The 12,936-nt window shown below is 35.5% G+C and overlaps 1 protein-coding gene across 1 annotated transcript in view; it reads right to left on the reverse strand.

Moving 5' to 3' along the window:
- Positions 1–3,345: 3,345 nt before the first annotated feature.
- LOC121411521 (protein SDA1 homolog) overlaps positions 3,346–12,936 on the reverse strand; it is a 33,978-nt gene continuing 24,387 nt past the window's right edge. Inside the window, exons 10-17 of the mRNA XM_041604293.1 lie at positions 12,774–12,935; positions 11,390–11,525; positions 10,079–10,253; positions 9,304–9,427; positions 8,420–8,613; positions 7,756–7,938; positions 6,174–6,335; positions 3,346–4,851 (exon numbers count right to left, since the gene is read on the reverse strand). Of these exons, the coding sequence (XP_041460227.1) occupies positions 4,807–4,851; positions 6,174–6,335; positions 7,756–7,938; positions 8,420–8,613; positions 9,304–9,427; positions 10,079–10,253; positions 11,390–11,525; positions 12,774–12,935 (1,181 nt within the window). The 3' untranslated portion in view covers positions 3,346–4,806. The remainder of the gene's footprint in view (positions 4,852–6,173; positions 6,336–7,755; positions 7,939–8,419; positions 8,614–9,303; positions 9,428–10,078; positions 10,254–11,389; positions 11,526–12,773; position 12,936) is intronic.

The following is a 12,936-nucleotide window of genomic DNA, read 5'->3' on the forward strand; positions in this document are numbered from 1 at the left end:
TGTAACCAATCGCGATCACAGTATCGGATGAATAGAAGACATATGGCTGCAGAATGGTAGCACTTTTGACTAGCACTCGTTTCTCGAGTAAACTTTCCCTTATCTGACACATTCAATACCCCCACGAATGCCGAAAGCGGGGGCGGTGGAATGAAAGATTGAAACTGCCCCATCGCGGGTAAAATCATGTTCCCCTCTACATATATTTCTTTTTCTATCGTTCTAAAAATGTATCATTCTGTTGTCTTATTACATCTCTCTGTATTGCCTACCCAAAGAGGATTGATCGATTCCTTATATTTGTCAGATGATTACAATGATTCCTTATTTTTATTCAATCAGTAAAGACCATTATTTCAAATCATTATTTGATATCGGATGCACCGTTTTCTTTTCTTTTTTTTAATGATAATTTTAGTCTTAAGAAAACAGAGTCTTATTTGTCCAATTAAAATAAATTTATAACATTTACATGAATTTTGTATGATTCGTTTTCACATAGAGAAGATCTTAACAGGTACAGATTGACAATTCCATGGCCAATCTGGATAGACTAACAGCAGTTCGTCTGACCGATTGCAATTAAACAAATTGTACCACTTACTGGTTAACACTAGCAATAATAATATAACGACGTGCCATCTCAATTGACCTTTTTGACACATGAATTATTCGTAGCAATGTTTCTTCTTTCTTGCTACAAACTAAATGACCATTCTGTGTGTAGTTGTCGATATTTCTTACCAAGTGACAAATCCAGTTAATTTCTCTTACAATTAGCCAATCGAGAACACTATCCACATCATTAAAAGGGAAATAAATACATCATGGTATAGCAGCCGGACGGGGTGCCAGAGGTATTTTCGGGACATTGGGTGTCTTGAGCATTTTAATTCATTTGGGTATTATTGTGTAGTTTATCTTATTCTTCCTCACTTGTCCTCTGCCTCTGTGTATGGGTGTGAGTGCGTGTGGGAATCTCTCTCTCTCCCCCTTTCTCTCTCTCTCACACTATCATTACATTTACATTCGTCATCATCTTCATCATCATTACCAACACCACCGCTACTTTCACCATTATCATGACCAATAGCATTCTTTCCATCACCTTTCTCATTGACATAACCTTTATCACCACTGACATCACTTGTCACTATGTTCATGCCCACCACATTACCATTATCATCATAACCACCATTACATCATAAATACCATCATACTTCAACATGACACCACCATCTTTGGTACCAACGTTTTTTCCCCATCACCCCCTACCGCCGTTATCAAAACTTCCACCATCATCAGTTCCATCATTCCCTTTATCATCACCATCATCACTACCACAATAATCATCAACACCTTCACTCTATTCATCATCACCCCCGATCATTACCAACATTGAACACAATCACCATCATTTCTACCAGCCTTTTCCATCACCAACTTCACCACTCTCATCGTCACTTCCATCATCCTCATCATCGTCATCACATTCACCAATATACATTGTGTCATGTCATCGATATCCAATATCTCCATGTGGTCATTACCAATGCTCCAATCAAACTTAAAATTATAATCTCCTGAAATACTTTTTATAGCAATATCATAAAAAGTGTCAAATATGCATATTGAATATAAAATCAATTTATTGAATAAATTTGAATATGAAATGTACTTATACAAATCACAAGCAAGAGTTCATGATACCCTTTATCTAAAGTTAATATCACACTGCATCATCACTTGTAAGTTGCAAGTAAATAAATCATAAAAATCTTTACCCCATGACAAAACTCACGGCTTATACAATTCATGCAAACGGAAGGGTGAAGTGCTACTTTTGTAGCATCTTTTGTTTGATTTCAGAGAAAAAACAAATTAAGAAAGACGATATCCTTTGATTAGCAATGTGACAAAAACATTAATACTGTTGTTTCATCAGAAATGAGCAAATTATTTGCTTTAGAAAGAAAATATTGAAGAACATTATCTATTAGATTGAGGATGTAGAGATATATGAAAATTACTACTGCTGCCAATTTGAAGAAAAAGCTATTCACAATAGCACTAAATAACGGTTTAAATTAAATAGGTTAGGTACTCCTTTGCTCCTCTGTAGGGAAGATTTAAAAATGTTTTAAAATGCTTTGATACTTGAGAGAGACTTCAGAAAAGCTTGCTGCACATTACATGTTCTGCTTGCAGTCCGATATTGGACAAAATTGTTACATCATTTGATATGAACATTCCAAACTGTAAAATCATTCTTATGTAATAACATCATCATGTTATTACATCATCAGCAGGGCCCACTGGTAGAACAGTTTTCAGAACTGAAATGGCTTCCCTGGGTAAAACATGTTATTATTATTATTATTAAAATACGTAAATTTGACAGTCTAGTCTTTAGCGAGCATTGCTACAGGAATAAATTCAAATTTGATTCCAAACTGCAGTGATATCATAGCAATTTTTTCCATCGGCTACGACTTGAAGCCAATGTAGACTTTACAACAACCACATGGAATGCAGTAAAGCAGGATTTTTAATTCATTAATTCCTAGCATTATCAAGAACTTTTAATAAGGTGATTTTAATTTTTGAACTTTCATAATTACTGCAAAATCTGATTTGTTCAAAAACTATGCCAACAGATGAATCACATTTTGTGCAGCAGGCTTGAAGGTTAGTACAAAAACTTAGCCTAAAACCATTGGTCTAACTTACAAATGGGCTGTATTCTTCCGGGCTAAATCCGATTGGCCCACATTTCATTTTATCTGATTGGTACTTGGTCTATTGACTGTGCAAAGGTCTGATAATAACCTGAGTTAGTCATACTTGATATCAAAACAAGGAAGTAATCAAACCAAGTGGAAATTAGACAATATTGTAAGAAAATGAAAAGTTTGTAGGCAAAATGAGGTCAACAACATGAGGAGTTTGACTAGCTCTTAATTTTTTTTTTACAGACCAAACGACAGTGTACCTATTTAGATATCTGAGCATGATGGTTCCTGTATGTGTTACCGTACAAAATAACTGTAACATGATTAACCATATTTTAACTGGGCTATTTCAGCCCGGGGAGCGTTTCATCAATATTTTCATCCGACAAGTTGTCAGATCTGACATCTTTCCATGATTCTGATTGGCTGAGAGGCACTGTTCCTATGGTAACTGTCGGATAAAATGGGACTTGTCGGATAAAACATCTGACAAGTCCTTTCATGAAACGCCCCCCAGGATATATGGGGGGGTCAATTTGACCCCCTCCCTCTGATTGCGCGATCGCTGCAAAAATTTGCACAGGCATAGAGCTTTATATAAACTACGAGATTGTATAATAAAATTTTCAAAAAATCATTTGTTTATATATCTAATTACTTATGCAAACAAGCATATGAAATTTGCCCTACATGTGTTTATTTGTGTATGTTTTTGCCTTTAACTCTATTATATAGCAAGTAGAATACCAATTTCTACATTTCTAACAAATATAATTAATGTCTTATTTATTTTGATTTGTTTTTAAATTCTTATGTATTTTTTGGTTTGTTTTTTCAAACCTTTGTTTTTATTGCTTTTCCAGTGAACTTTGTCAGGGACACGTTTGCGATCATAAATAGCATAAAATTAATCCATTCAAACCAACAAAAATTAAGTTAATTATACATTTATGACTTTTGGTTGAAAAACACAATTTGCATTGACTTTGTACATGGAATCATGTTTTTGAGCAATTTTGGGTCTGACATGCACATACAAAATGTTGCATAATTTGAAAGTAAAAAGTCAGCAAGCGGCATAGTCAAAAAGTTTCGCATGATGACCCAACCTCCCCCCCCCCCCCTCAGTTTAACAAGGGCAAAGTTGCCATGGACATGTCATGGAAAATCATAGGAGATTGGTCAAGAATCTCTACTGAGAAGTACTTAGCTCAAGGATCACACTATGCAGTTTCACAAGTACTTCAGTTAGATATCAAGAGTTGCACTTTGAAACTTATAAGGAGGTAATTTCCATGAGCAGTTCAAATTGTAGAGGTTAGGTAAGTTGACAATTACAATAATTACAATGACCACATCTCGTTATTTTCTTACATCCAGAAATCAAACAATGTTGTCATATTCTTGATACTACATTTATATGAGGTCATGTGCCTCATTAAAGTGATATTTAGAGGGTGGTAAATGAGAAGTTAAAGGAAAATCCCATACACATTACAACAAAACCTAGACCAATACATCATCACTAGTGAGTTAAAACTGTGAATCTCAAATCATTTTTTGAAAATCACTTTTTCACATTCTTTGTCTATGAAATGGTATATCAAGTGATATCCTGTCACAGTCCAACAGCTCTCTCTCAAAAATGAAGTCACTATGACATATGAAAGAAGACTATTCTATTGGATACCATCTTACGTTACAGATGTTTCCTCACCTCTTATGAGCGTTTCAAATCTTGAGACATGAGGTCACCCGAGCAGCGAAATGTCTTACAATCAAACACTGCTGCAATGTACTTGACACTCATGAATTGATCTCTTAAAAAGCTCACTCATGAAGCGATACTAAGATGGTCCATTGTAGATATCCTGGGCAGCTGAAATAGACATACTACCTCCAATGAACATGCCTTCCATTCAACCCTTGCTATTAAATCTGATACTGGAGAGGTCATGTCGTTTGGTTGTAAAGTTACAAAGTTGTAATGTGGAGGTGAGATGTAGTAAGTCTTTGAATGATATATACCATCCAATCTCAAGTGTCATTTCACCACACCTTATTTTCATTATCATCATCGTTTCTTGGCTTTCTTCAAGAGGGAGTCTCGGAGTGCAACCTGAAAATGGAAAAAAAATATATTGGTACAGATATAAAGACATCTCTCCATATTCCTCAGTAGGGAGGAATTACAAGGGATGGCATGAGGGAGGTGGTTAATTGATGGCTTTCTGCAAGCAAGTGTGGATTTGTTCCTAGGAATTAATGTCTTCTATTTTTATTGATAAACAAGTGGAATGCCTCTGGCCGTCTCACCTGCATCACGCGATTCAACATAGCAGCAGTGCTGGCTTTGAAAACTACTACATGTATAACTCACACAAGATGTTCAGTGATACTTGGTTACTCTTATTTCCATGTTTCATGAATTAGACCAATACACTTACAGAGATAGGATGGTAATTCAACAAATACCCCGAATGCAGCCAAAGTTCATTGATCTCACATGACCTTTGACCTTGATCATGTGACCTGAAACATGCACAAGATATTCAGTGATACTTGATTACTCTTAGGTCAAAGTTTCAAGTCAGATCAATAAACTTGCAAAGTTATGATAGTAATTCAACACATACCCCATTATGGCCAAAGTTCATTGACCTTTGACCCTGGTCATGTGACCTAAAATGCGCACAGGATGTTCAGTGATACTTGATTACTCTTATGTCCAACTTTTATGAACTAGACCAACATACTTTCAAAGTTATGATGTCATTTCAAAAACTTAACCTCGGGTTAAGATTTGATGTTGACGCTGCCGCCGTCGGAAAAGCGGCGCCTATAGTCTCACTCTGCTATGCAGGTGAGACAAAAACTGTCATATCCTACTGAAATCCTGCAGTGGATAGGCTGGGAGCAAATCTGTCAGTCATTATCAATGGGAAGACACTTCTAAATACAACTTAACTCTTTATGTATCCCCAAACTGTTTCATTATTACTAGAATAGATCACTTAAACTCTCGCGGTTTGGTTCATAGATGTAATATCAATAGTAAGAAATAATCTACTGTTATTAACTACTGATATTGTATCCTTTGAAAGCAAACTTGTCATTCTTCCTCGAATTCAAAACTAAATTTGAAATATAATAAAATGACAAACATTTAACACAGTTTTCAATTCATTTTATGTTGCATTTTCTTCTATATTTAGTCATTAATATTTTTTTTTTCTCATGATATTGTTGCATCAAAACTATTGAGAATGTGATAAAAAATATCTAATGATAATAGTCATATAATTAAGATGATAATATCCCTGTTATTACCATCATCATAATAACAAATTTTATCTAGCAACTGCGAGATTTATCAGTACTCTCATCATAATAGAGGGTTTACATTCTGAATATGTATATCCATATCAATATGTTACTTACCTGTTTTTCTCTGAAGGATCGTTTGTGTTTAGACTTGATATTAAACTTCTGTTTCATCATCATGAATGGTTTGTTCTTTCTCTTCTGTTTGTTTGTAGTACTAGCATGAGGATTCATCTTCTGTTTCTTACTCCCAAACTTCTCTCTTCCTTCACGTCCAGCCTGAAAAAGGAAAATGAGAAAATATGGCTTATATCATGAAAAGAAAAGTTTGACACATTTTTCACATCCAAAATGAGAGTTGGAAAAATAGTACCGCCCAGTAAGTGACTTAAGGCTGAACTTGATTTGACAGTTAGAACATTTTGGGAGGAGAAAGTCATCATAGATCTAATTCTGACATAGTTTAGGCTATCTGAACATTGTGCAATAATGAAAACTAGCTGATGAACAAATACATTGAAAACAACCAAGACAGCTCAGCAGACACAATGAGGACAAGTCCACAGTCCACCCCAACAAAATGTTGACTTGAATAAAAGGAAAAAAATCCAACAAGCATAACACTGAAAATTTTATCGAAATGGGATGTAAAAATAAGAAAGTTGTAACATTCTAAATTTTAGCTTGATTTCACACAACAGTTATATGCACATCCTGGTTGGTATGCAAATGGGGGGGGGGGGATGATGACATCACCCACTATTTCTTTTGAAATTATTTATATGAAATATCAAATATTTTCATTCTCTCCTCTTTGTCATGTGAAAAAAAAATATTCCTCCCCTAACATGAGGAATTACCATTGTTTTATCATTATGTGGTTTAGTCAAGTTGGTAATTATTGTCTAGTCTGTAAAAACTGAAATATTGTATTTTTCAAACAATAAAGAAAAGAATTAGCGAGTGAGGGATATCAATGATTCTCTCATTTGCATATCACTGAGTTGTGCATATAACTGATTGGTGAAAAAAGCAACTTCAAATTGTCATAATTTTCTTATTTTACATCCGAATTTGATGAAATTTTCAGCACTATGCTTGGCTAATTTTTCTCTATTGATTCAAATCAACATTTTTCTGGTGTGGGCTTATCCTTTAATAACAGCTTGGAAAAGACTTCTCCGACAGAATGTCATGGTCACTTTGCCTAGCATGGCATTCTGTTTGCAGACAAGCTTTCTCCCCAGAAATCATAATTCCATTCATGCATGAAATTCATTAATGCTCATTTTATTACAAAAACAAAATCAACTTTGTTTACCAGAATCTAGCTGTTTGTAAAATTATTCATAACCATAGCAAACGATGTAGATGCTTCCCCCCCCCCCCCCCCAGCTCAGTTTGTTATGTGAACTTTTTGCTCAAGAAAATTGGTCTAAATATGCAGCCTGAAATTCCTAACATGGACTTGAGCATTGAAGGTCCCTTTTGTAAGTTGTATTCAAGCTAGTTTGTCTCAAGACTGAGTTGTTGATCAGGGTTTGGACCTCCCTCCCTTCGCCCCAATCCGTCCCTTCCCCTCCCACGCTCCAACAGCCAATAGATTCAGATATAACAAGTATACGATGATATTCATTTAATAATATAATTGAGTTCAGATTTTATTTCAAGAATATTTATCCAACCTAAGTGAACTCACCATGATGGTAGCCATTCTTGTTTCTTTGTCGTGCTTTGGTTTGTACTGAATGGATTCAATCTGATTTAAAGAAAGAAGCTCTCCACCTTCATTCTTGTAAGAACTTATCTCAACGTTCTTTCTCTTACGTCCAGTCTTTGGAGCAGATGCAAGCTCTTTCCGTACCTGCTCTGTACGTATCGCCTGCAAAAAAAACGAAACCAATTATTTCCTTGATGGTTTAAAAATAACAAGGCACTCTATAAAAAAACAATATTAGTTGACAAATTGGATAACAATAATTAACGGGCTAGAAATAATTACAAGTATCTGGTGGGAAGAAATCTTTTAACTATCACAAGTCAAATATTTAGATCAAAGTTCTCATTGTTGCCATTTTTATTTTTATTTCTGCTTCAATCAAATTGGAAGTTTGACATTTACAAAAGCAATGCATTTAGTCCACCCTTTTTTATCAAATTTTTTTTCTTGCTGTTTATTTCACATCATTAGCTCTGACAACCTTATAACAACATTCAGGATAAAAGATTACAATTCCATTTGGTGTAAAACTCAAATAGAATACATATACAAAGCTTATAAATCAATAATATACAAATGATAATCATAACATCATCTACATGCAAAGGCCACTTTGGGTTCAAAGCTCAAGAGGTGAACCAACCTGAAAGTCTTCTTGAGTAAGTATTCTATTCTGACTGATGACCGTAGCTCTAGTGACTTTCTCCTCTGAGGTGAGGTTACTAGCCGGATTCTCTGTTCCGTCTTTCATCTCCACCTCATCATCAGAAGAATGACATACATCATGCCAACTACCATCGCTATCACTGGAATCACTGCTTGCTGACTCCCATCCATCTTATATAACATAGTGATAGAAATAATAATAACAATTGGTTATTAACCAGTGCATCCTAGAAATAAGGAAACTTGGATTTCCAATTATCCGTTCTCACATAGGAAAATGATTCAAAGTATTTCATTTTCTTCTATTTCTGATACCTGATGATATGAACAGCTCCCACATATATGAGCGAGAAGAGGTAAAATCTCAATGGTTAATCAAGTTGCGCAGAACAATTGGTCAGTATTATTTTTTGTGAAAGATACAATGACCATGTGTCTGACCTAGTATAAGCAATTTATGTTGCATTAGCATTTCTTTTGTATTCTTTATAAAGTTGTTCTGTTTTTCTTATTGATAAGTGTGAACGATTAAGTTTGATTAAATTAAATCATTTTTAACTGAAAAGAGCTTGAAACACTCTGATAAAGCATACTTTAAATGCATTGCCAATTGCCTCACACAAAAATAAAGAACTGAACAATCACTAAAAAGGTTCATCTTATTGGTGTGTAGACATGACAAAAATGTTCTTTTATAATGTAATCACAGAAAGAACAGACAATTTCTGTGATTGTGGAATGAATGTTTTTCTCATTACTGAACAATATTTCACTCTTTCTTCCATTTTCTCAAAGTGGATTTCCCAATTAAGAATGATAAATGTAGATTTGTTCACGGTAAAGATAAAAGCAGATGTATACCTTTATCGCCCTCCTTTTCTTCTCTTTCTTCAGCTAACACCTCAGCTCCTGGAATGAAGTCTGATGCTACTAGTTCTCCATATTCCCTTGCTTTAACCTCTATTGATTGCTCTGTAGGTTTACCCTGAAATGAAATAAATATAACAAAGAATGGTAACAATTTACTTCACACTGACAGAATGACCAACAGGACCCCAAATCTCTTTCTGCTAAAGCTCCAGTGTTGAATAGATTTCTTGAAACCATGCATGTACTGGCGGGGGTTGATGGTGCTGCTGCCCCGTGAAGACAACATATTTTATCATTAAATCCTGTCTTGCACTTTTGACCATGACAGTTTTTATTTAATACTTTACCAATTAGACCATTTTACATCACAAACTAATTCAATTCAATTTTAATTATTAATTTCAAAATGGTTAATTTGGGGGAATAGCTTTCATTATTCACTCGAAAATTTTCCATAACAGCATATATCCAAACGCTCAGTCCATCTAAAAATATAGCCTCGTTATTACCCTCTTTGCAACCACGATACAGTCATGAATGTAATGTGCTTATTTTAATATACGGATAGGATGTCATGCAAAAGTGATTATATTTAAATCTGGTCGATTGTCCAAGTGAAGGTTAAAAATACCTGTTACATTACTGAGCTCATTTCAAAAGTATATTAAAAATTTGCATGAAAACTTGAGTGGCAATTGATCTTGCACATGTACATGTAGCAACCTGTAAATGAGCATAAGATTAGACCCTCCTTGACAGTACTAACCTTGTCTTTTCTGTGAAGAAGTTCTGGATTGGTTTTCCTGAAGAGATGGATAAGAGACCTTGATGCAGCCATGACTGACTTGCTACGGTACGTCTTATACTGAGTCAGGTCCTGGAGAAGATCTGGACCCATCGCTAGAGGGCACCTCGCACACACTTCCCTCACTGCATTCAGTCTGAAAGGAAAGAACAAGGACAGTATTATTGTATGGTATTAAGTTACCGAGATGGACCAGGGTTGTGTCTCACAAAGATTTAAGTATTTGTTAAGAGTTGCAATTAAATGCCTAGTTGCATGGGTTATAGGCATGATCGCACTGGTCAGATCATGCCAAGGGAACGCACACTATTGCATAAACGTGCAATGAGATTGCGCATTGCATACCATATACAGGTTGGCATTTAAGTGCCAATCTAAGACGTACTTTTGTGAAACACCCTCAGAAGTTACTGCCAGTGGAAATATATCACACATCTCCCTCACTGCATTTAGACAGAAAGGAGAGAACAGGTATACCATGGTGCTTTCATAAAGAAAGTTCATGAAACGGACCTGGGCGCCGTAACACAAAGGTTTGCGATGAATAGCAAAAATGAAAAAACACTTCTCATTGGTTCCTAGTCAGTATTTTGCGACAAATGCACGTGTAACATTGATCTTGATTGGTCAATTCATTTAGCGATTAATCGCTAATCTTTGTGTTACGGGCCCTGGGCTCCGTAACACAAAGGTTTGCGATGAATTGCAAATATGAAGGAACCACACTGATTGGTCCCTGGTCAGTATTTCAAACCAAATGTGCTTGTAATGTTTACATTGATTGGTCAGTTCATTTGACGATTGATCACTTATCTTTGTGTTACGAGGCCCTGGAGCCTGTTTCATAAGACTAACAAAGATGGTAACTTTGCATTCATGGTAACTCACATACAAACCTTGATTATTGATTGGTCGCTGGGCAGTGTCACCATGGTAGTTACCGTAATGGCAAAGTTAACATAATCATAAGTCTTTTATGAAATTGTTCTATTGCTGGAGAATATTTAGCATAGCCCTCAATCAAGGCATATGATTTAACCTCAAAAGAAATAACATATGGAGTCTCGGTTATAAAGTGAGTTCCTGAAATAGCTCCACGCCCATTGATAAGGACATCTAGCATGATTTCAGACAATAATTGACCAGTGTCCTATAAAAGAACAGATTCTATAAAATCCAATGGCACTTACCCAACTGCTATGACTTCATTTGAATTTCTCTCAGTCAAGTTATTGACCAAGAACATATCCTATAATATCCAATGGTACTTACCCAACTGCCATGACTTCATTTGAATTCCTCTCAGTCACAAAGTTATTGACCAATGTCCTAAGGACAGATTCTATGATATCTGGTGGTACCAGATCATGTGTAGCTTGGGCTGTATACAGTAGTATCTTGGTTACCTCTGAAAATAGAAATGGCATATAATTGGAGTTTTTATGATTAAGTTATATAGTTATCCTTTCTTGACCTTCATTAGCCCAGTGGATTAGTCTTCTGACTTTGAAACAGAGGGTCGTGGGTTCAAATCCCAGCCACGGCGAAATTTCCTTCAGCAAGATATTTATCCACATTGTGCTGCACTCAACCCAGGTGAGGTGAATGGGTAGCCTGTAGGAAGAAATTCTTTGAATGCTTGAACACCTAGGCAGCCCAGCTATAGCCGGGGTAATAATAATAACAAGGCCCACTGGGAGAATAGTTTTCAGAACTGAAGTGGGTTCCCAGGGTAAATATACCTATATTATTATTATTGTCGGCTTAGTGATTGACTGATAGCTACAACCAAGTTCTTAGGGTGATAAACTTGATTTCGTGAGATTTGATTGGTTTACAGATTCTTGAATTTAGTTTAGTTTTAATAGAAACACCACACTGGGGTCCAAACTGGCTCTGCTATCCTTTTCTAATAAAATAAAAGAATCTACCTTTGAATTCCAAGCGCACGACTGTGATGGTTTCCAAGTGCACTCAACCTAGATGAGGTAAATGGGTACCTAGAAAAGCTGTGAGCATCGGAATCAGTAGACTTCCTTTGCGGGTAATATAGGAGCGCCTTGAGCACCTAACAAGGTGGATATGTGGGTGGCATCAATCCTATATTTACCTATCCTATCCTATATTTACCAATGAATGTTAGAAACTCTTCTTTATTATCTTCATTCAAACAACAGTTAAAAAGGCAACTCCTTGACGCTTATCAATATGTACATAACTGTTCTTAAAATACTTACATACATACAATTACATGCATGGTGGGGGGTGGGGGGGTTATTAGTTGTAAGTATCATATTAATACAATATATCTTAATCATTGATAGAAGTTTTATCTGTTCAGTATTTCAAATAACTGTATTTTGTATTCTATCATTTACCGATTAATATTTTTTGGGGGTGACCCAGCTTAACAGCATACTGCTTTCATTGGGATCCCATTTTCCTGTTGTGCATTTTTTAAAGTATGTGTATGATACATCATATGTCTAATGTCTCATTTTTATACTTTGTAATGTTTGTTTGTACATTCTTAACTTTGTAAATTTTTAATGGAAAATAAATGAATTCAATCAATCAATATTATTATCATTTCTATTGAATATTTTTATCATGTTGGATTGCCCAATAAAATGAGGATTCTGAGATAGCATCTTACCTTTCTGATGTGGCTGCATAAATCTCTGAAGGAAAGGATATAAGTTGAATAGGATCAGTTGATGAACTCCAACCAAACGAGAGATGAGATTAATCATCATAAGCTTCACCTCAAACCTCTCCGTAGTCTTCTCAAGCTGTTTAAATAGACGCTCAGCAAAGTC

Source organism: Lytechinus variegatus, chromosome 1 (assembly GCF_018143015.1).
Source record: "Lytechinus variegatus isolate NC3 chromosome 1, Lvar_3.0, whole genome shotgun sequence".
Taxonomy (NCBI): Eukaryota; Metazoa; Echinodermata; class Echinoidea; order Temnopleuroida; family Toxopneustidae; genus Lytechinus; species Lytechinus variegatus.